The 23,942-nt window shown below is 41.6% G+C and overlaps 1 protein-coding gene across 1 annotated transcript in view; it reads left to right on the top strand.

The window, feature by feature from the left end:
- ERCC6 (ERCC excision repair 6, chromatin remodeling factor) overlaps nt 1-23,942 on the top strand; it is a 1,256,800-nt gene that overhangs the window by 1,207,786 nt on the left and 25,072 nt on the right. Inside the window, exons 20-22 of the mRNA XM_044056771.1 lie at nt 4,634-5,380; nt 8,819-9,020; nt 9,443-9,521. Of these exons, the coding sequence (XP_043912706.1) occupies nt 4,634-5,380; nt 8,819-9,020; nt 9,443-9,521 (1,028 nt within the window). The remainder of the gene's footprint in view (nt 1-4,633; nt 5,381-8,818; nt 9,021-9,442; nt 9,522-23,942) is intronic.

Here is a 23,942-nt window from a genome sequence, read left to right as displayed (position 1 = left end):
CCAGACAGTTACTGATGTGAGATACAGTACTTAAATATCCAGTTGTGCCTAGAAAGGGAAGCATATCATTTATTTCCATGTGGCTAAAAAAATAAACCTGACAAATATCAGTGTGGAAAAAATGTGCAGCTTGGATGTTTCATATACTCTAGTGTCCAAGATTAAAGTAGATTTTTATAAATGGTGCTATACAACTTAAGTTAGTTTATCCGGCTAGTAGGTGTTTAGTGTTCTTGGCTGTCATTCCAGTATACTGGACTTAGGTTCTGTCTGTTCTTAAGTAAGATAATTGTCTAATGAATACCATTATTTGAGTGCCCTGTCCAGCTAATGTACTTTATTTGGACTCTGAAGTAAACTAATGTGCTTATTCAGGTAGGCATCTTTTGTTATATAGTACTTTACATAATCTGTTTGACAGTTGCCTGCCTGATTCTGGTTTACTGTCTGTTGCCTGTCTTGCCTGTTACGTTTTGGCTTAAGATCTTTTTCCTTTGCAATTTGACTTATTTCTACTTAATTCTGCCCATTTAGGTATCTCTTAAGAAAATTATGTTTACAGTTTTTGCCTGCTCAAATTTCACTTTGTTTCAAAATGGAATCTGTCTCCGCCTACGACCGTGGCTAGGCGTGCTTTTCCTTGTAGCTTAACATTACCACTGTCAGTTTTACATCTTGAGATTATATTTTGCCAAAATTAGTTAAAAATGCTTATTAAACTAATCCCACTTACGGCACCCTTTGGATACTTTGACACCCATAGCTCCTTGGATTCCTTAGCTAAATTACTTAATTAAAAATAGGCAGCATATGATAGCTAAGAAAAAAAATTACATTAAGATTTTAAATCCAGAATACGTGGCACGGGAGATGCTCAGCACTGTTTGTTACTTGGTATTCATATGTTCATGCTTACATTCATGTTTTCATAACTGAGAGAGTTACATGTCATTAATGGGCTGCCACTGTCCATGTATATGTATCTATCTATGCAATGCAGAATGCTGAAAATATTGCTAGGTGTTTGCTACTAATTCTGAAGATATTCAGTATTTCAGTATGTGCATTAATAGTTCAAAAACAGCTGACTTAGACTATAGCATAATGTCAGGTGAAACAGTAGATGATATTGGAAATAACTGTCATTGATATTTGCACTTTAAGTGGTAGAGCTTGAGAAATATTGAGTGCTGTTTACACTGTCACTGTGCAAATAGACACATTTTTTGTATTTCTAGAAATATTTCAATAAGCAAGCACTCGTAAAAGAATGTCTTCACAGTATGTAAAAGCTTTAGTCTTCTGAATAAAAGTACAGCTGACACCATATGCCTAGGTTGTACAGTGTCCAAGATCTGAACATTTAGAGAGGAATGTCGTTTTAAATTTTAATGTATTACAATATTGATGTAGAAACTGTGGATGTACCAGCTTATATCGTTAAGAAAACTTTGACAAACATATTGCTTTTATGCACCTTTTCTTAACATTTACTGTTCTCAAGATGTTTGCATTTATTTGACTTTTGTTGTTTAACTTGATTTTCAGAAAATGCTAAAAAATCTAAGACTGTTTGTAGGCTGGTAGAAGTGTGGCGTTCAACAGCTTATAGATGTGAATGAGTTAATAGCTAAAGTGAAAGTGTTTTCCAAAGAATGAGTTTTTGGCGTAATCTTTATGTGAAGAACAGAGATGAGTTAGTTATACTGCAGTAGTACTTAAACAGGTAAGCAGTCTTTATCATGATCAACAACCCCCCTATTCCCCATTTTTTACATGGAGTCAGGATTTTGCATCAAATGTTGCACCTGTGTTGATTCAGTGACACATTCATGCCTGACTGACACAGGTCTTCTATCACACAATGTAGCTATCTTTTTGCTGGACATCCTTGTTTCCTTTCATTTTCTTCTTGTTTCTCCCAACTGTTCTTCACCATATTGTGTTCTGCTTCCCTTCTTCTCAACCCCACCCCCAGTAAGTGAAGCTGCTAACCTTTTCCACTGTTTTCCCTTCTATTTCAGTTTTCAGCATCTTTTGCTTTCCCTTATTTGCTGCATGGCTATCACGAGTGTACTCAGTTTCAACCTGTATGACTTTAGTTTTGCATCACGTTCCCCTGTCATTAGTGAAGTTCCTGTTTAGAGTCTCCTTGTAATGCCACATTGTCTGCATACAGCAGCTTTGTTGATCTGCCTAGTCTGACCTGTTGCATTGCTCTCAGAGATGAACCTACTCCCACTGGAACCCCCCATACAAATCTGATCACTGTTCTTACTTGTGTCATTGGGTCCTTGTAAATAACCTGTACAAATTCTACCAATGTTTGTGGGAGTTTGAATCTTCTGCCCAAGTCAGACTTCGTGTGATTTGTCAGTATGCTTTCTGTGAGTTTAGGAATGCCCAGTTGGACTCTCTTCTGATACTAGTTTCTTCTGTCCTTTCTGTCTCATTGCAAACATCTTCTCAGTTGTGCTGCATCATGATTTAAGTCTCAACTGCTCATCTCCCATTTTACTTTTTACTACTCTGCGTATTCATTTATGTCACCCTCTCCCCAACTTTCATGCAGTGTAATAGGAGTTTGATACCAATGTACTGCCCGCAGTTGTGAATCTCCCCTTTGTCTTGTGCACTGGCACTAGAATGCTTGTTCAGTTATCTGGAATATGCCTTTCTCTATATACTGCAGTGAGTACCCTCAGAAGCTGTTTCTCCCCTAATGTGCCCAGCATCTTGACCATGTCTGCCATGTCCTCATCTGAGCCTGTTGCTTTCCCTGACTTTTTTTCCCTTAATGTGGCTCTTACTTTAAGGGTGGGCTCGTCTGCCTCTATTATCATAGGCTGTGTATGGAACAGTACAGCATTTGTGGGGTTTTCTTCTTTCAGAAGCTGTTGAAAGTAATCCTTCCATCTGCATATGATGTCCTGCGGACTGGTGTTTCTGTCATCCCTTATGAATGGTGTCTGATGACTGTCTTCTTCTTTCTGTCTTTGCTTTGCAATCTGATAGTGGTCCTTTGTTCCATCGGCTGAGTCACTTTCCAGAAGCTGATAGAGTGGCGTTGATGCCTTGCCTTGTTCTGTGCTATTACGACTGTTGTGTTGGTCTCTTTGTTATCCAGCCAGTATTCCTGGGGACTCGTAAGGATTTAGGCTTGGATGAATAAATGCTGGCATCTTATCAGTGCTAAATTATATTACTGGAGTATTGATTGAAATGCCTTGGTTCCACTTTGGTATTTTCAGTCATGGTGTCATGCCCCTTGACAGCGTGCACCCAGGGTAGCCACACCTTTTACCCTACCCCAGATACAATTCTATCTCTTTGAAGTAACAGCACCGCTATGAATAAACAGCAGGGCTGTTACACTGAAAGAACAAGTGAACACCTCATGGTGAGTATGGGGAAGGCACATTGTGGTATTAAAAAGCACAGATTTCAATACTTAACAAAACCTTGGTGTTTTAGCTAGCTTGTTTAGAAGAGGGTGCAAATGTGTTAAACAGCCTGTAGTTAATGCGATTAGTGTAAATGATGCTCATTCAGTGAAAAGGAATGGATGCTTTGAAATTAGCGACTGACAACGCTAGTTTCAGCTGTCCCTGGCTTTGCAGAATGTCCCTCATTATGCTTCATATTTTACCCTGTCCTTGTAAAACACTTAATTTTCTGGTAAATCAATTCATTGAGGATTACAGTCAGTCAGCAATGCCAAACATTAGAATTCCATGCTACTTGTCATGTAGAAAAACACTTTTCTTTTATTAACATAAATTACAGTAACATTTACAAATTGTCCTTGAGTTTGAGCATTTATCCCCATTACTTATAGCGAACCTAATGGGAGCAGCCGAAAGAAGAAGAAGACTTATAGCTCTGTCCTTGATTCTTGAGCAAAGGAGATGAGAGCTATGTAGCACTGTCATTGTAATTAAGTAGAGAAAACACTACACAATGTCTGGGATGAGTCGTATAGAGGGAACATAAACTGCACTGTATGAAAAGACAAAATCTATGAAAAACAAAATTGCTTCGAGGCTGTTGCTGTATTCCATGTAACTAGAGCACTGAAGTATAAACATAAAGATCAATATGCAGGGTGAATGGTACTGAAAAAGACAGTAAATATGAAGAAATGGAGATTTTAAATGTGCATGTCTGCATGTGGAAAACGGCTTACATGTTTGCCACCATGTATAATTAGGCAAGTTTGTGAAGAAGTTTTACTGTATACCCTTAGTGTGGAATGGTTGAACTTGGCTATGATGATGTGGCATCCTGACTCAGAATGAAGAGTTGATTTAAGCCCCATAAGCGTTAGTCCTATGAACTGTAGAAGTATTGATTGCTTTTAAATGCTCATACTGCATGTTTTCACTCCTTAATTCACATTTTGTATGCCATGTCCTTCCTAAGTATGGCTAATACAGAGAAATACCTGTATTGAGACTGGTTATCATATGCAAACTTGTGGCAGTTTTTAAGTTTAGAAGTTAATATATCTTAGCAGTGCACTTTGTATAGAGTTGAACAGACTGTTTTCTGTTGTTCAAAAATCCCTTGTTAACTTTCTGAAAGAAACGTAATTGCCATGATAAAGTATTTTTTATTATCTCTTATCCCATAGGAACTGGTTCAGAGGTAAAAGTGCCCATCCGTTTCAAGAAGAAAACTCAGGAAAAGTCCTGCACTCCCAAAAAGATGGACATATTTGGTGACCCCACCTCTCCTAAGCTTCAAAAATTAATACAGACCTCTCTAAATGAACAAGAAAAAGTAACTGTGAAATCACCAGACAAGGGAAGCCATGAGAGCACCAGTATATTTTGTGACTTACGTAAAGTTGATAGCCATTTGAAATCTAAAACCCCAGATTCAAAACGTCCTTCAGCAGTATTTTTTGAGAAAAGTCAGTGTTCAATTAACACACTTTCCATACCAGTTTTATCTGCTAATAAAAGTGAACGTCTAAATGCATTTAAATGTATAGACTCTGAACATAAACCTGAAGAGGCTAACAGCAGTAAGGTAGGAAAACCAGAACCAAAATGTAGTATTTTGCAAGACTCTTCACCCTTTTTGGGGAGCATGTCTTCTACCTGTCCAAGAGCACTGACAGAAGTTAGTAGTCAGAAACACAAACATAAAGTTAAACATCAGGCTATGCAAGAGTGCAACTTATCTTCAGAGGGTTTTGGTAAAAAGAAGCATAAAAGTAAGAAACATAAGGACAGCAGATTTGAAGGGAAGCGTATTCCGCACTTAGTGAAACATCAGCTGCATGTCAAGGGAGAGACTGCTGTTGAAGAAGATCAGAAAGAAGATGAGAAACAGGGTGACGACTACATTTTGCAAAAACTTTTTAAAAAGTCAGGTGAGACATGTCTTTCTGTATGTTGTGCTTTTCAGGAGTTGTGCAAATTACAGTTTTCAAAATGAATTGTATGTTTCCAATTGCAGCACTGTGCACAGCCTCAAGAAGTTAGACCCAACTTAAGAATTTTCTTTCAGAAGTTCGATGTTTCTTTCATGCCCAGCCTGATTCCAAAATTCCAGTTCAAAATAAATTTGCACTTGAGCAGTTGGAGGATGCTAAAATTATTTTGCCAGGAGTCAATTTCAAATTTCATAGTTACAGTCTCATTAATTTTGATCATAGTTTTTTTTTCTTCTCTCTGCTAGCTAGTTTGCTTATATACATAAATGTGTTAATTTATTAGTAACAAAAATAAAATGAACTCCCCAGTAGCTTTGTAAAATGATCGTCCAGGCTCCATCTCTGTTAACCGTTCATTTTGTTCAAAATGTGGCACATTCATCACAGATGATGTTGAATACAGATATACATACCAAGACAAAATTACATCAAATTTATACGTAACTTTTTATTCCAGTTTTTGTCTTACACTTTATCAAAGAAGTGGTGACTATGTCTTCAGAAGTACACTTCCAAAATTATAGGGCAGACAATGGGACAGATAAACAATTAGGAGGAAGGTGGAAAGGGCACAAAGGCTTTTGAAAATAACGGAGGCTTTTGCTATAGTCTACATTTTTTAATTAATCCATGTGACTTGAGACAATAGAATGCAGGTTGGTACATTATGCAGTATTGACAGCAGAGTGACACACGAGTGTACGTGAGCGACATTAAGATGCACTGGCATCAGGTTGCATGCTAGTGGATGTCTGTTGTCTCATTTCCCTGCCTTGTTACATTGGGAGATTGTGCAGTTAGGTTACACACACACACACACACACACACACACACACACACACACACACACACACACACACACACCTATCTCAGACCTAGAAGACATGCTGTTGTCTGCATTGCCCAGGTATCTCTGTAGTGCTGACACTACATAAAAAGCAGGTAGCCATGCATTGTACTTTTGAATTACTGAGACAGGTGTCCGGCTATTATTGTCCTGTGTCCCACTGCATTAGTGTAACTAACAAACAGTGTCATCTTATGTACCTGCTCCATCTCTAGATGTGCTAAATATTTACCTAGCCTCCAGTTGTGGCTTCTCTATAGCTATTTCAGTTATTTTTTTTCAGCTGTATTACACTGCTCATTTAATTGACCAAAACATCCAAGAATTGTGTAGAGTACACCACTCATGCCGAAATACCTGCACAGAGCTGATAACACTGATGTTCATTATAGTATTCTTATTGCAGTCATAATTTATGGAAATTCCTGCCTGCAGGAAACCAAGAGCTAGCCTAACTTCCAAAGCTGTTACCTCCCACCTGGGCATCAGGATGTCAGGCAGTGCCATGTTTAGTTCTTTCGTATTACACAGTATGAGAAGATGCATGATTTGTGTTAATGCCGTCAGTCCTGTGTGTCGGCCTGCTTCCTGACCTTAGATAAGTACCACATTGGGAAAATGTTTTCTTTCCTGATTATTGTTGATTGCAGTTGTAGCCAGCGTAACTGTATGATTCTAAGTTTGAGAAAATGAACAGTTATCCAGAGTGTGGGAAATAGTTCCCTCTCAAAGTTTTTCATTCGTAGTGCTTAAACCCTGGGGCTTGACTTAGTCAGTCATCCCCATTGTCAACAGTTCAAGCCAAGAACAATTAAGTATTATCTCCACAGAGTAACCAAATGTACAGAAATATGTACATAGTCTGAGGTCTCCATATGCGAAAGTATTCCCTCTGCTTCAAGGTGCAACGACCTCAGAGTTAATATATATAGGTAGCAAGTAATGCTGTGGGAGGGCATGCTGTCTTCCACATCAGGGGAAAATAATTTATTTCTGTAGTAGCAAGTTTTTAAATTTCCTGTTTTGGACTTGAGTGACATTTTAATTTTTGTAATACTGAAGATCACTTTTGAGATTCTCAGAGTTTGTAGGGGAGATAGAAGTATTATGTTTAGGTGCTTGTTTTTCCAAACATGTGAAGTTTAATGTATGATTTGGCAGCTTCTCTGAAAGTTAGCCAGGGCTTGACCTTTGTAAAGCAAACCAGTTTACTGACCTTTCCATGTTTCCAATTACCATTATGCATATTTTGTATTTTAACCGATTTGCATTCTTTCTAGATTCTGTCTCTTGAATCTCTGAACAAAAGCTGTAGAGCAGTTGCCACGCTTGCTTCTGGGTATGCATGAAGAGCATATCACTTCCTCTCTCTCTCTCTCTCTCTTTCAAATGTGTGTACTGGCTTGATTTTTTTCAGTATGTAATGCTACTTCAGTTAAAGCTAGCTCATCTAATTTTTTTTTAATGTGGTAATAAATATGCTGCAGTCAGTCCTGTCACTGAGTGGTATATACCAGCCTGACAGCAGCAGTCAGCAAATGTATTCTTTGCTATAATTTAACATGAACCATTTTGGAAGCCCTGTGTATTTTGGCATAGTTCCCACGCTCTGGAATAAACTTTCTTGCTCTGTACAGTAATTCCTACTAAGCTCCCCTTTCAGAACGCTCTGTTTACATAAATTCATTAAATTAGTCCTTTGGTTTCATGCATGGTGTCATGCAGGATATGTATAGTCACCTGATGTTATGTATGTCACCTTTGCCTAATTTATGCTAAAGATCACTGCTGTTATACCATCTCCCCTGATTACTTATCCTTTTTGCTTGCATGTAATGTATGTTGACTTATTATAACTCTTAGATTCTGTAACTTAGTTTTTTAATTTGAATTCAGTGCTTTGTTTCTCCATTTGTTATTGCTTGTCTTTTGTGCTACAAACATTTTGTAATTTTGTATACATGTACTGCTTGTTATTATCTTGTAAAGTTTTTCTCCCTTGAGCTCAAATACAAAATGTTTGTATCTGTTCAGAACTTTTCATTTATCAAATGTATAACTATAAATGCTTCCAGAGAAGTCCAGACTGCACATTCACAAGAGATGTCTCCAGTGATGCACCGTAAATCTTCTTGTAGTGAGTTTTCTCAAGCAAGAAACCACTGGGGGTATAAGGAAATATCATCTTAATAAGTGTTAATTGTATGTTATTTCCTTATTGTGGTATTAACGTCCTTTCGCTTTGTATTGTTAGAGAGAGTGTGCATTTCTTTTATGTATTCAATTAGTTTACAGATAACAGGCACAGGACTTCCACAGTTGGATATGATTTGGGATTAACATATGGTTAAAACAGAGGGCATACTTGAAATATCCTTATAATCATTAATATTATAAAATAGGCTCTTGTGCAATAATTGTTATTCTTTCTAGGCAGTCGTAGTATTCGTTATATTGTTACCACAAAATTCACTATTGTACACCAAGTACAAGAAATAATGGAAATTTGCCCTTCCTGTTAAAACTAGGAATACACAGTGTGATGAAACATGATGCAATCATGGAGTCTTCTAATCCTGACTACGTTTTAGTAGAAGCCGAAGCAAACAGAGTAGCCCAAGAGGCTTTGAAAGCTTTGAAGATCTCTCGCCAACAGTGCGAAGGAACAAGTGGTTCGACACCCTCGTGGTCAGGTAGTCGACGGGGCTCAACAGTACCATCTGGTGTGAAGTAAGACACAGCCATTAGCTCAGTAGTTTTACATTTTTTACTGTCGGAAACATTAAGTTCATATTTTTTTTCCAGTTTTCTTTCTACACTTTCCAGGTGACAAAAGCAATGAAAGTTTTCATGAAACTTTTACCATGGTGTAATTTTGCTTGAAACAGGGATGTTTATAAACATCAAAGGCAGCTTTACTAGAAGAAAAGACATTATGTAGAGATTTTTTTTTTCTTTGCATTTGCTTTCATCGTGCTAAATGCATTATTTTAATTGCTGATTTATCTTAGCACTTTCAAGAGAGAAAAAAAAAATATATATATAAACATTTGTATTCATCTGCTTAAGTGTTAACATTATCAGATATTTAAATCCAGTTCCATATTAATCAGTTTAATTATTAATATGTTCTATAAAAATCTGTCATGCAGGCATCGCTTTGGTCAGAAGAAAAACACACTTCTCACCACTTCAGATTCCTGGTCGAAGTCCTCCCCACTCAAGTGCAAGGTATACCTATTGTGAATGTTATGTTGTTCCATTAGCATTATTATTTATGTTTTCTTTGGTTTAAAAAGGTTACTGAATCATCATAATTACCAGCAGAGTTTATTCAAGCAAAATGGCTGTGTTTTCTATAATTTAAGAATAGTTCCAAAATAGTCCGATTTACTGGTTGTTTTGTACAACATAGCTTCAGACACTTGTTTAGTTCATTTTGCAGCTTGGTTTTGGCAAAACAAGCGACCACCCTCTTGTTTTTTCTTGAATGACAGGATTCAGAAACTAGGGAAAAGTGTGTGTGTGTGTTTATTTTTTATTTTACATTATTTAAACACCATTTTAGTAGACCTACCAGTGCAGTGTTACATTGACCCTCACCCAGCTTCAAACCCTTGGTTTGATGCCTAATAGATTGGTTGTGATCCCTAGACATGCACATCTGTATTATGGTGGGTCAAGCCCTGTTGTACTTCACTGTACACTTGAATAGTTGAAGGTAGAGTGCTCATCTGTACAGTTTTGTATTTCCATCCTGTTGTCTGCATATCCATAATAACAGGACACCATGTGTGACAAGTGTAAATTCTGTACAAAGAAGATAGATGTTCTTCGTGTTTCACTGTTGCAGTCATTACATTTAGGTTATCTGCTTGCAGGTAGCCCTCAGTCGGCCTGATTAACAAAGTCTTGGGTCCTGCATCGGTTGCTGTCTCTTCTTCCGTGATGTCAGGTCATCAGGGGTATAAAACACGCAGCCAACTTCATTACATCAGTCTTTCTTGCCATGTGGTGCCCAAAGCAGAAGCAGTTCGCAAGTGCCGGACGGCCGAATCCTGAAATTTTTGTTTTTGAGTTTCAGAACCAATGTCTTCAACTAAAAGCTAAGTGCCCCATTGGGAAAACCTTTTCTTGCTCTAAACCGATGTCAGTAAAAGTAAATAATTGCATTTTTTGTGGAAAGCAAATACCTCATAAAGATTTTCATTCGTACTATATTCCTTGCCTAGACCTTGACCACAACGTACCTCGCTGTCAATTTTGTGCCTTATTTAAACCACGAACTATCCGTCAGTTTATTTGCGCTTCTAAAGTTTTTGGTGCTCAGTTTAATTATCCTGATATGTCTTCGGTAAGCCATCCGACTACCGACATTCTGAAGAAACGCAAAGATAAAGACAGAGACATGCTGCCCAGTTCGCCGGTACTCAGTGAGGTGTTTTTGCAGCCCCTAATACCCTCTACGTCAGATTCGCAGGCCTCTACTGAGACCCATTCGGAGTCCGGTATGCCGCGAGATGCTTTAGCTGTGGAACCTGAGGATGTCTCTACCTTGGATGGGTCCGGAGCCGCTGTGCAGGCACTGGCTTCTGAGGGTGTATTCAGGCCTACTGACTTGCATATTAAACCGGCACCATCTTCTTCTTCAAGGCCTAAAACTCAAACCATGCCTAGAAAACTGACGCCCAGACCGCATGGTCAGGCCTCTATGCCTAAAGAACAAATGATAAGAATGACTGAAGACCTTATTACTTTAATCAGGGGAAGCCAACCATCCCCCTCTAAGAGACCTAGGACTGTGTTTGCTTATGATACTTCTGACCAGGATTCTGAAATTTCTGTTTCCTCTGATGACTAGGATTTACCCTTATCTACCTATGAAGATTCTGTTGCTAAGGACTCTATTCCCTCTGCTCCCAGAGGATTTCTCTTTTGGTGAAACCTTGCATACTCTCAGGGAGCTTTTTCGTTGGGAAAGTCAGGATTTCTCTGATTCCAAAGAGAGGCTTAGGGATTGGACATTGTTGATGATGCCTTTTCGGAATCTAGCATGGCCCCTGACTCTTTACCTCCTGCTTCCAGAAAACATGATAGATATTACAGTGTTCCTGACTCTCACAAGTTCCTTTTCAAACATCCTACTGCGGATCCTGAAACCATTTCACAGGGACCCAAGGGCATTAAAGCTACTACTGCCAAAAATCCTACCCCTTCTGATAGAGACTCCAGGGTGCTGGATAGATGGGGTAAGAAGGTGTATACTTCTGCAACTCTGGCCGTTAGGGCCTTGAATTGCCAGTTTCATATGTATTGCTTAAACAGAAAGTGATGTTGACTCCTGATTGTGCTGAAAATAAGGATTTACAGGATTTTTATGCATTCTGCTGAACAAGTTGGTAAACATGCATTGCAATGTGGTTTTGATTCACTAGAGGCATCTTGCAGGGCTGTGGTAACTGGGTCTGTACTTAGAAGGCATGCTTGGCTTAAGGAACAATCCTTGCCAGATCATGTTAAAGTGAAATTACTGGATGCTCCCTTAAATCAGGGCCAACTGTTTGGCAACAAGGCAGAAGAAGTTCTTAAAAAGATGGAGGAAAAAGCTAAATCTATGCAAACTGTTAGTCTTTTTACAAGCACAACCTCCAATATTTAGTAGGCATTGGCCTTCTAAGAATTGGTCCTTTCCTGCCTCTTCCAGACCTTCTCAGCCCAAACCCAGATCCAGCAGAGCACCCAGGCTTCAGTCCCAGGGGACACACAGGACTAAGCAATGGGGGGGCCTCCACTTCCAAATTTGGGAGGAATAAAATTCCCCCCTATGTTAAACTGTCTCAATGACTTCTTTTTAAAACTTCCAAGCACTTCTCAACTGACTGCCCCTTTGGAGGGAAAGATTGCACTTCATGTAAAGAACTGGGGACTCATTACCCAGGACAAATGGGTTTTAAATATAGTGTTCCAAGGATACAGATTTCACTTCCACACGTCACCAACTCTAAGCGGTTGGCCGGATCTACCTCCAAAGCAGTGGGCAGAGGCCCAGAAGCAAGTACTCTCTCTCTCTTAAGCATAGGGGCTATTCAGTTGGTACCAGAAGAGAAAAAGGGACAAGGTTTCTACTCAAGATTTTTCCTGATTCCCAGAAAAGACAATTCATGGCGTCCTATCCTGGACCTGCCTACTCTAAACACCTTTTTGGTGATTCCAAAATTCAAGATGCTGACTCTTCACCAGTTGTTTCCTATGCTAAGCAAAGATGCCCGGTTGGCAACACTAAATTTAAAGGAAGCATACCTGCACATCCCAATCAGGGACTCTTGCAGAGGAGATACCTACGCTTCAAAGCAGGCTACACGCACTATTAGTTCTCTGCACTGCCCTTTGGCTTATCTACTGTGCCCAGGGTATTCACAAAGTGCCTAGCTCCAGTCATTGCATTTTGCAGGCAAAGAAATATTCAAATATACCAATACCTGGACGATTGTCTAATTCAGGCAGAAAACCAGGGCATACTTTTGAATCATTTGGCTTTTGTACAGAGGGAGCTGACTTGTCTGGGGTACACCATAAACAAAAAGAAATCACACCTGGTACCCTGTCAACAAATTATATTCCTGGGAGCAAGCTTGAATACAACTTCCCAGACGGCTTTCCTCGTGCCAGAGAAACAAATTCACTTGACAACCTACTTCAAACAAGTGGTCACAAAAACCCTGCTATCTGCAAGGCAAATACTACATGCCTTGGGGTTCATGGCCTCCTGCATTCTTCTAATTCCATATGCAAGACTGCATATGAGGAAACTACAGTGGTATCTAAAAAGTGTATGGTGTCAACATTCTCAGGATCTAGAAGCTATGATTCCTATCATTCCTTGTTTACGCCTAGAGTTCCTTTGGTGGGCAGAGGCCTGCCACCAAAACAAGGGACTACCATTCACACTAACCCCTGTTGCCCAAAACCTAACAACAGACAATCAGACTATGCATGGGGGGGCGCGCACCTGGCAGGGAATTGCATTTAGGGTAAATGGAACCCAATTCAAATGCACCTTCACATCAATCATAAAGAAATGTTAGCTGTACAGAATGCTCTGACAGCCTTCAAGGACCACATTCTTCCAGGACAATTAATGGTAAAGACGGACAACACCACTGTTATGTACTACATAAACAAGCGGGGGGGGGGGGTAAACATTTTTACCCCGTTGCAGACTGGCCATGGCATTGTGGAACACAGCCTTGAGCTACCAAGTACATCTACAAGCTCAATTCCTGCCAGGAAAACTAAATACATTGGCAGATGGACCAAGCAGATCCCTCATGGACCCACATGAGTGGAAACTGGAACCAAGAATTTTCAACATGTTGACAAGCAAATGGGGGTGCCCAGATATAAACCAGTTTGCCTCCCACCAGAACTATCAATTGGAAAAATTTTGTGCAAGGACTCCCCACAGACAAGCTTGGAAGGTGGATGCTCTGTCCTTCAGGTGGAATAACCTATCAGTTTATGCCTTTCCTCCTCTGCCTCTGCTCTCCAAAGTGCTACTAAAGATCAAACAAGACAAACCAAGAATGACTTTGATTGCACCAGCCTGGCCACGCCAACACTGGTACCCCCTTCTGCGCAGTGTGTCATTGTTGGCCCCATGGCACCTGCCTAAGACTCCTACCCTGCTGTCTCAGCAGGAGAACTAGATTCTGCACCCTCAGCTTCAAACACGGAACCTAGCAGCCTGGCTAATTAGCTCTCCTTTACCATCCCTCATTAAACCAGTGACGGATGTCATTTTGGAGGCAAGGAGGCCTAGTACTAGAAAATCTTATGCTGAAAAATGGAAAAGATTCTGTGCCTGGAACCAATCTCAAGGGATGAGCACAGCAGTGCCCAATTTACCTCAGATTTTACAATACTTAACTGAAATGCTTCACAGGGGCCTGTTGTTTTCCTCAATAAAAATTCACGCCTCAGCCATTTCAGCTCATTATAACAGAACCTCCACTCTTCTCTCTTCCACTGCCCAAGCAGTTCCTCAGAGGGACCAAAAATTCAGGACCACCAAGGAGAGCTACAACTCCAGCCTGGGACTTTGTATTGGAGAAACTCACCCTTCCTCCTTTCGAGCCAGCTGCTACTGCAGATTTAAAATTTCTTTCTTGGAAAACAGCTTCCTTCCCTTTTAGCCATCACTTCAGCAAGAAGGGTATCTGAATTACAGGCACTTATGGCTGTGGAGCCTTTTATCATCTTTTATGCAGACAGGGTGTCCCTCAGGACCAATCCCTCTTTCATGCCAAAGGTGGTATCCAGTGTGGCCTTTAATCAGTCTATTCATTTGCCTACCTTCTTTCCTAATCCACAGAACAAAGGGAAACGGATACTGCACTTCTTAGATGTGCACAGACAACTTAAATTCTACTTGGACAGGTCTAAACCTCAAAGGAAATCTGAACAACTGCTGGTGGCATTTGCTGCAGGGACAGAGGGGGGAAGGCTAGCAAAGCGAACTATCTCCAAATGGATAGGCCATTGCATTCACTTCTGCTATAAGCACCATGGAAAACTTATCCCACAGGGGATCAGATCCCACTCAACCAGGGCTGCATCTACCTCTACAGCCTTTCTCAGAGGTGTACCTACCAGGGACATCCTAGAAGCTGCTACCTGGAGTTCTGTACATACTTTCACCAAGCATTACCATTTGCCAATTTTCTCTAAATCCAAAGCTGGCTTTGCCACTTCAGTTTTGCAGGGCTTTATAGCTGGTCCTAATGCTATCTAAATCCCTCCTCCCATCCTTAGCTTTGGGAATCTACCCAAATGTAATGACTGCAACAGTGAAACACGAAGAACATGGTACAGTTGTGTACACTTACCATAAATGTAGATGTTCAAGTGCATTCACTTTTGCAGTCCAGTCCTGGTTACCCTCCCTCCAGCCCCCTGACTTTGTTTGGCTATACCTCTTCTCTCCTTTTCAATGCTTAAAAGCTATTCGGTGTATTTGCTTTTTTGTATGAGGTATTACCTTGTATATTTATAGATTTAATTGCTTCCCATTAGGGGGGCATCTGACATCTGGGGCAAGAAAAACTGATGTAATGACGTCGACTGCATGTTTTTTACCCCTGATGACCTGATGTCACGGAAGAAGAGACAGCAACCGACACAGGACCCAAGACTTTGTTAATCGGGCCGAGGGCTACCTGCAAGCAGATAACCCAAATGTAATGACTGCAACAGTGAATACACTCGAACATCTACATTTATTGTAATTGTACACAACTGTACTTTTTAATGTAGTGTAGAGCCACACCCAAAAACTGAAAAAAAAAAAAAAAACATGTTTTAAGCAACAGTAATAATATCATTCATGGACACAATCAACAAAAGCAAGAGACTCCAGCAAACTAACCTCAGCACTGTTTTGTGATCTTTCAGAAGCTTTTGATACCGTTTCACACCCCAGACTCTTACAGCAACTTTCTTCCCTAGGCCTTTCTTTTATCCCTCTCTACAGTGATTTTCCAGCTACTTATCTGACAGACAACACTATGTAAAATGGCAAGGCTGTCTCAATATATAGCCAATAAAAAGGGTATTATGTAAGGATCCATCCTTGGACCCCTCTTCTTCAACAGCTTCATAAGCAATCTCCATACTGCCTCCTACTAGAGTTCCCTAATGCAATACACCGATGATTCAACTCTCATCTCCTCTTCCAACAGCATAATACATCTCAGACATGCAACACCAACTGCCTTCTCCTCCATTGAATCTTGGCTGAACAATGCACAACTATTACTGAATACCAACAAAACCAAACTCCTCCATTTTACACCAAGGGCAAACTCGACTGACTAAAACATTTTCATTAAATACCACAGAAATCGAAGTAGTCCCATATACCAAATTATTAGGAGTAACAATAGATTGACCTTCACATACATAACGCTATTAAAAAAACTCATCTCAAACCAAGGATACTCTATCGGCATAAACATTTCATGAATCCAGATACCAAAACAACTTTAGCCACAACCTACTTGCTACCCTCCTTACTATATGGTGCCCTCATTTTAACCAACCTTCAGAATGCACTAAAAAATAAGCTTGAATCCTGCTATAACAAAATCGCTGAATTTGCAACAGGCGTATCATATTTTAAGCACCACCATCTGGCTGTTACTCTCCTTAACTGGCTAGAGCTCCCCCATCATCTTAGCTACACCCAACTAACAATTGTCTATAATCCTGAGGGCTGTCCTGCCTTAAAATCAATACTGCAAATCTGTACACCTAACCGTGCTCTCCTGTCTGAAGACAAATAACTTCTAACTCTATATAAAGCAAGTAAGACTGCCGGACAGTATCTGTACTCCTCCTCTGTGACCAAACTATGGAACACACTTCCCTTAGTTATTAGGACTACCTCTAACCTCAAGAAATTCAAATTTAAACTAAAAGCCTTCCTACTCAGGTCATGTATCTGTCCCTGTTCCAAACCTAGCTGACTCTCACCCCCTTCACTTTACCCAAGTTCAGTTACTCCACTTCTACTTCCCCGTTACTCGCTTTCTTTCTTTTACTCCTACCTACATTGCTGTTATCCCCTGTATTAATTTGTTTTCATTTCCTTTCTTCCATTTTATATCCTGCTACACCACCCAACCTATTCACCAACTCCATGTGCTGATGAATCAGCCTACCATCTACTTATCTAATCTCCTTTTTAACTCTTCCATCCCTTCCCACACTATCACTCTTCTCCTTTTCATTTCCTCCAGTCCTAACAATCTTTCTCTGCTGCTACTTATAAGAAATGATTATCACTGTATCTAATCTAACAGCTTGACCCTATTATACCTATCTCTTTTACTACCTTCACACCTATATATGCAATCTCACCATGACACAACCATGCCTCCTGTAGATCAGAGTGTAAAGTGTCTGCTTGTATCTTTAAAAACCATGCAAGGCTGTATGTGCATGTATATAACCCGCAGACGTGCACAATCCTAGTACCATTTTGAAAGAGCAGCTAGGAGTAAGCATGCATGATCATAGTCATTAATTGTACATAAGTTACAGTCTATAGTCAACAATAGTAATGTGTTTGTATATAATAAAGCTGCTTGAACAGAACCCACGAAGATTCGTTTATTTATGTCCTAATTTGAAAGGGACATGGTGTCAGAACGGGGATGGAAGCGAGAAGAATATTCCAAGCCATGAGATGTAAAGACGACAGCGAAGGTAAAACTGAGACAAAAAAGCACAAACATAGCCAGAGAGAATCAAAGGTTAAGCATGGCCTTACAGATCAGGCTCATCAGACTGATGGGGCGGTAGTTCCCGGGATCCAAGTTGGATCCCCCCTTGTGGAGTGGGATAACTAGCTGTGCGCCACTCAGTGGGCACGAAGCCTGAGGTGAGGCTATGATTGAACATGACACTTAGGTGAGGTGCCAGTTCATTTTGTAGTTCATGTAGTACACAGCCTAGGATGTCGTCTGGTCCCATGGATGCTGTATTCTTGGCTTTGGAGAGTGCGTTTTTTACCTGTGTGGCCGTTATTAAAGGAATGTGGCAGTCTTTTGGTATTGAGAGGGGCCCTTTAGGGGGTGAGAGGGGAGTGAAGTTTGCACTGAATCGATCTGCCAGGATATTGTCAATATCCTTGGGATCAGTATATTTAATGCCATTCTGCTGTAGCTCAGAGCAGATCTGAGCATTGCCATTTAGATTCCTGACATAGCTATAGAATGCCTTGTGGTTGTCTTTGGAATCTTTGGCAATTTTATTTTTGTAACTAGCTTTGGAGGATTTTATGAGGGATCTCAGCTTCTTACTGAGACTGGTAAGGGAGTTTTTTGCATTGTGGGATTTTCCTATTTTCTGCAACAGTTTCTTCCTTTTGTTATAAAGTTTGTAAATGGCAAACTCTCTCCAACCAACACTGAACTTGACAGTCGAGGAGAAGGTAAACACTTGCACCACACCACACTCATCACATAATCCCACTAAACCTACACCACCAAAATCCACACATAGAAACACAAAAACATTCACAGAGGCTCTCAGTGACAATCTGCTCAAGCAACAGAGACCACCAAAACAGAAACGCAAGCAACCTCCACCCCCCAACACAACCCAAATGACACATAGCCCACAGACTCAGTGTGCCAATAAACCACAGCCCGTAAGGCAAACCAACTTACCCAACACACTAGTCATAGGTGACTCTATAGTCAGACAAACTGATGTCCCACTCACCTGGCTAAACAAGGAGAAAGTTGCTGTCAGCTGCCTGTCAGGTGCCAGGATCCGCCACATAACCCACGCGCTCAGGTCACTCCACAACAAGTACAAATATGACTCTGTAATTGTCCATGTTGGTGTGAATGACCTGAGACGTACCTCCCTGGACTACATATAAAAAGACATGGAAGAGCTCAACAATCTTGTAGCCCAGGCAGGTATGACCCTAGCCCTGAGTAGCATCCTGCCATCGGCCAGAATGATACCGCAGTACAAGGACAAAATGATTGACTTCAATAATTGGCTAAGCTTCTGGTGTCATTCTAAGTGGATCCAGTATCTGTATGCCTGGGACGACATGGTCGACAGACCATAATGCTTTGCCAGAGATTGCCTGCACCTGTTGCCCCAGGGATTCCGGATACTGGCTAAGGCTCTTGCCGCCTCTATAGTGCCTTTTTTAGGCAAGGTTCAAATGACAAATTCACCACTGTAACAAGAACAGGAAAGCAAAAACTGAGGGTAATACTACTTAATGCTAGAAGTCTAAATCTCAAAATGCACTCACTCGAGGCACTTCTTAAAATGGAGAACATCAATATCTGTGCAGTGACTGAGACCTGGTTCAAGGCTCTAGAGAGCACCCCTGCATTACCAGGCTATAACTCATGCCACACTTTTCAGCCCTCTAACCTAGACCAGAACACCAAAGGTGAAGGTGTGTCCATATTCATTAAGGATATCCACACCTCCAGGCTAGGTGCGCAGCATAATGCAGCCAAGGTTATCCAAGTGCAAGTAACTCTGGGCAAAACTGCAATCCAATTTGTAGCTTGCTACAGATCCCCCACCATGCCCCAGGATTCCCACTCCTCTTTTCTTGATATACTGGAAAATATTAGGCTTCAACCAAACACCCTAATAATGGGTGATTTCAACTATCCCACCATTAACTGGGAAAACTACTCGTGTACCAACTCCTTCACACACCGTTTTCTGGAATTCATAAATTCCAGTGCCCTGGATCAACTTATCCACACCCCCAACAGGGGCAACAATATCCTAGACCTAGTCATTACCAACATGAGTGACCGGTGTTCCACAACTGAAGTCAACTCCACGTTGGTCAGATCCGACCATAAGCTAATCACCCTAGGTATCCGCATCCCGCCCCCACCCACGATTAAGGAAACCACAGTAAAAAATTTCTCCAAAGCCAACTTCAAGCTGCTTAAGACAGAAGTGGCGAACTTCATGACACCCATGCAGATGGACAATACAGTTACGACTGCTGAATCCTACACAAATGCACTCTGTAAGCACTTACACGAGTGCATGGATCGTTCTATCCCAAACAGAACCAAGATGCTATCCTCCAAAAAAAGGAAGCCAATCTGATGGTCCCTGCCATAAACAAACTCTACAACAGATGGAAGAAACTGTTGCAAAAGAGAGTAAAATTCCATGAGTAGAGGAGCTCCCTGGTCAGCCTCAGTAAGAAGCTGAGATCCCTTATAAGATCCTCCAAAGCTAGGTACGAAAACAAAATCACCACTGATCCTAAGGGCAACCACAAAGCATTCTATAGCTATGTCAAGAATCTCAATGGCAACACCCAGATCTGCTCTGGGTTATAGCACAACAGCAGAAAAATTACAGAACCAACTGATATTGCCAACATCCTGGCAGATAGGTTCAGTGCTAACTTTACCCCCCCCCCCTCAGCCCCTAAAGGGCCCATATCTATAAAGGAAGAATGCAGAGTCCCTGTAATCACATCTATGCAGGTAAAAGCTGCACTCTCTAAAACCAAAAACACAGCATCCATGGGACCAGACAATATCCCCAGGCTGCGTTTTACATGAGCTTCAGAATGAACTGTCTCCCCACCTAAGCACCATGTTCAATCATAGTCTCACATCAAGCTTTGTGCCTACTGAATGGCGCACAGCAACACTTATCCCATTACACAAAGGGGGAGCCACCACTGATCCTGGGAACTTTTGCCCTATTAGCTTGACGAGCCTGTTCTGCAAGGCCATGGAATGTATCATCATGGAACTTTTAACATTGGTAACCTCCAACCTCTGGACCCCACCCAGTTTGGGTTTGTGAAAAGCAGATCATGCCTTCTGAACCTGATCGACTTCTTTGAGGCAGTCACCAAAGCTGTAGATGAGGTTAAGGTGGTTTACACAGCCTATCTTGACCTCGCCAAGGCTTTTGATACCATCCCCCATTCTGGAATTATAGCCAAACTCACTAAACTAGGTATAAATCCCTACGTCACAAGATGGGTTGCCAACTGGCTCACTGACAGAACTCACACTGTAAAAGTTGCATATTCCAAATCTGACTTCAAACCAGTGACAAGTGGAGTACCACAGTCCTGGGACCTCTGCTGTTTGGTATCTACTTCTCTGAGGTACAGGCTACCACAGAAGGCCTCTGGCTAACAGAGTTCACAGATGACCGCAAACTAGGAGTCATAGTAGAGTCCCCAAATGATGCGGACATCCTACAGAAGGGCCTCACTGAGACAGATGCCTGGTGTCAGAGGCATGGCCTCAAGCTCAATGCCAAAAAGTGCATTGTCATCCCCTTTGGTAAAAACTCTGTACCCATGAACTACCACATGAACTGCAGTCTACTTAAACCCCAGAGCTGTTGGACATGCTACATCTAAACAAATCCCAATCCCTAGCTTCACACTCTAGGGACCTAAACCTTGTCACCACAATAAACAGGACATGCTGGAGGGATAGATTCCTGTCCCAGAGACTTCCTGTACTCTGGAACAAGCTACCCATTTATGTCAAGCAAAGTTCCTCATTAGCATTCTTCAAGAAAAATCTTGATGAGTGGATGGGAAATAGGAAATATGCCTCGGGGATCACTTTTGTGGCTCTCCTCGACAGGGGCACAGGAAATTAACTTTCTTGGGTGGCGTAAGCCAGGGAACCTTGTTGGCTAGGCTTACTTAGGCCCTTGGGCTGATAGCCTAGTACCAACCTATGTACCTACATATGAACCTATAATGGATGACAAATGATTCGATATTCTCGTTTTTAACTTACAGTTGGTTTTTCCAACATAACAACTGGGGCATGATCTACAATACGCCAAATAAATCACATTCTCACTGTGGCAATCTGCATAGAATTCAAATACATATCTTATGTTAGTAATGGGATGTACAAAATAGTTAAAGCCATTCACAAAGGCACATGCCTTACAGTGCCTACAGGGAAAAGTTCCCATCCTACCATAGGCATTAGATGTACACAATAGATGATCTGATATTGTTAATCCTCATTCATTCCTTACGCATGGGTATCGGTTCTGACCTCAGAACCAAGCCGGCCATTTTCCAAGCTCGCATCAGCTTCAAACTCTCAAGCTAAACTCTTACCCACAATCCCCCTCTCCCTGTTACCCCAGATTTTATTTGCCGTGTTGCCATTCGGTTGTGTCAAGCTGCTTCTCTTGAGCTAAGTACAGTTATTTGTTATTTACTAGTCATTTATATTACTTTTCTGTCAGAAAAGTTTCTTTTTCATCGTCTCTTACCCTATCACATCTAGCAACCATATTTTCTTGAGATTTTCCTTCTCTTTTCTCTACCTTTTTACCGCGAGGTATTCTCCCCTTACCATCGTTGGTAATGCTTCCCTTTTTCTCATACCTTCTGGTATTCTTTATACCATTGCTGGTACCCTTTTTCTGCTTTCTATTTTTGCTATCATGGCAGATAAGAAAGTTAGTCCGGGGTTTAAACAGTGTTCTAATTGTGGACACAAACTACCTACTTCTGATGCACACTCTTTGTGCGTTTATTGTTTAGGGGTGTCCCACTTATCTGTTGACCCGCCCTGTACTATCTGTGAAAACTTTTCAAATAGAACTTTGTTGGAAAGGAAAAACAAGCTGTTACTGAAGGGACTTCTTAAATCTCCCTTTTCAGAGGCTATTTCTGCGTCAGAGGCCTCAACCCCTCCTAGAGCCCATAAGAAAATATTGGATGTTCCTATCAAGGCTAAATCTTTGCCTTCGTCCTTGGCTGGGGACTCCTACCAACCAAAACCTTAAAAGGCTAAAGTTTCAGCTCCGGAGCTCACTCAGTCAGCCCCAGTCCTTTTGGTGCCTAGACCTTCGGCACCGAGGCCTTCGGCTTCATTAGTGATCTCAACTCCGTCTTCCCCTGCAGTCTTCACTATATCGGCACCGAGGGGCTCCTCGGTTCAGACTATTACCACTATATCGGCACCGACTGTTCAGTCGGCGCAGACCTTGACCACGTCGGCTCCGACATCTTACTCAGAACCAACGCCTTTATTGTTGACTCCAGTTTTATCGGTTCCAGCCTCATTACCGACAACCACTTCGGCACCGATCCCTGTGTCGCTGCAGACCATGACCTCAGCACCGATGACTTTGTTGGTGCAAACACCCGTAGTCCATTCTCTCTCGGCACCGTTGTTCTCGGTGCAGACTGGTGAGATGGGCACCGAGTTTGCCTCTTCTGTGGACAGGCCTGTTTCTCCCTCAGTCTCCGTGAGGTCCACTAGAAACCTTTCTGAACACGATGTGTTGCATCTTGTGGATCAGGTACTCTTAGCCAGAGGTATCCCCCCCAGGAACTATCCTTTTCTGGGAGGTGATTACCCATCTCCAAAGACCCCTTCTTATTCTCCTCCTTCATTGCCTTTGAAGTCCATGGATATAGCACAGTCTTCGATTCTGCAGTTCCCTTTATGGATCTCACTAAGGAACCGCAGTTGCCTTTGTGGCAGGAAAGTTTTTCTATGACCCAGGATGTCAGTTGTGACACGCATAGTGTGCTGCTCCACAGCCATCCAGGGACTCCAGGTCAGCAGGCTGAGCCACTTAGGGGAGGGGTGACCCCTGTCCTAGACATTCACTCCTCTTCAGGTGGACCAGCCTTCCAACTGATGGAGAAGTCTTTTGCTGCTGCTGGCGATACTGGACTGTATATCCCTCTGCCCTCCTCTGGTTTCACAAGTCGCACCGAGCGGACACCGGGTGCAAGCACCTCAGGACATATTCCCACAGGAAACCCCTTTTCCACTGTCTTCCCCAGCTTCTCCCGCTGAGGAAGTCCACCGAAAAAGTTTGTGTAAGAGGAAGCACATGGACTCCACAGAGGAGTCCCTCACTGAAGACACAGATTTTGATGAGGGGAAAGGATCCCCTAGGTCACCCTCTGAGGTATCCTTTGGTGATATCCTCGAAATCCTGAAACAGATAGGTGACTGGCAGTCCTCTAATCCGACTTCTGAGGAATCTGTGTTCCTGCAGGTCTTTCTCACCCGGCCCCTACTTCCTGGGTTACTCCACTTGCCAATGAACTTGTCCGGCTTA

This window comes from Protopterus annectens, chromosome 14.part0 (assembly GCF_019279795.1).
Source record: "Protopterus annectens isolate FY-2018-M chromosome 14.part0, PAN1.0, whole genome shotgun sequence".
Lineage (NCBI taxonomy): Eukaryota > Metazoa > Chordata > Ceratodontiformes > Protopteridae > Protopterus > Protopterus annectens.
The sequence above is the reverse complement of the archived record's forward strand: the minus strand, read 5'-3'. Positions and strand labels throughout refer to the sequence as shown.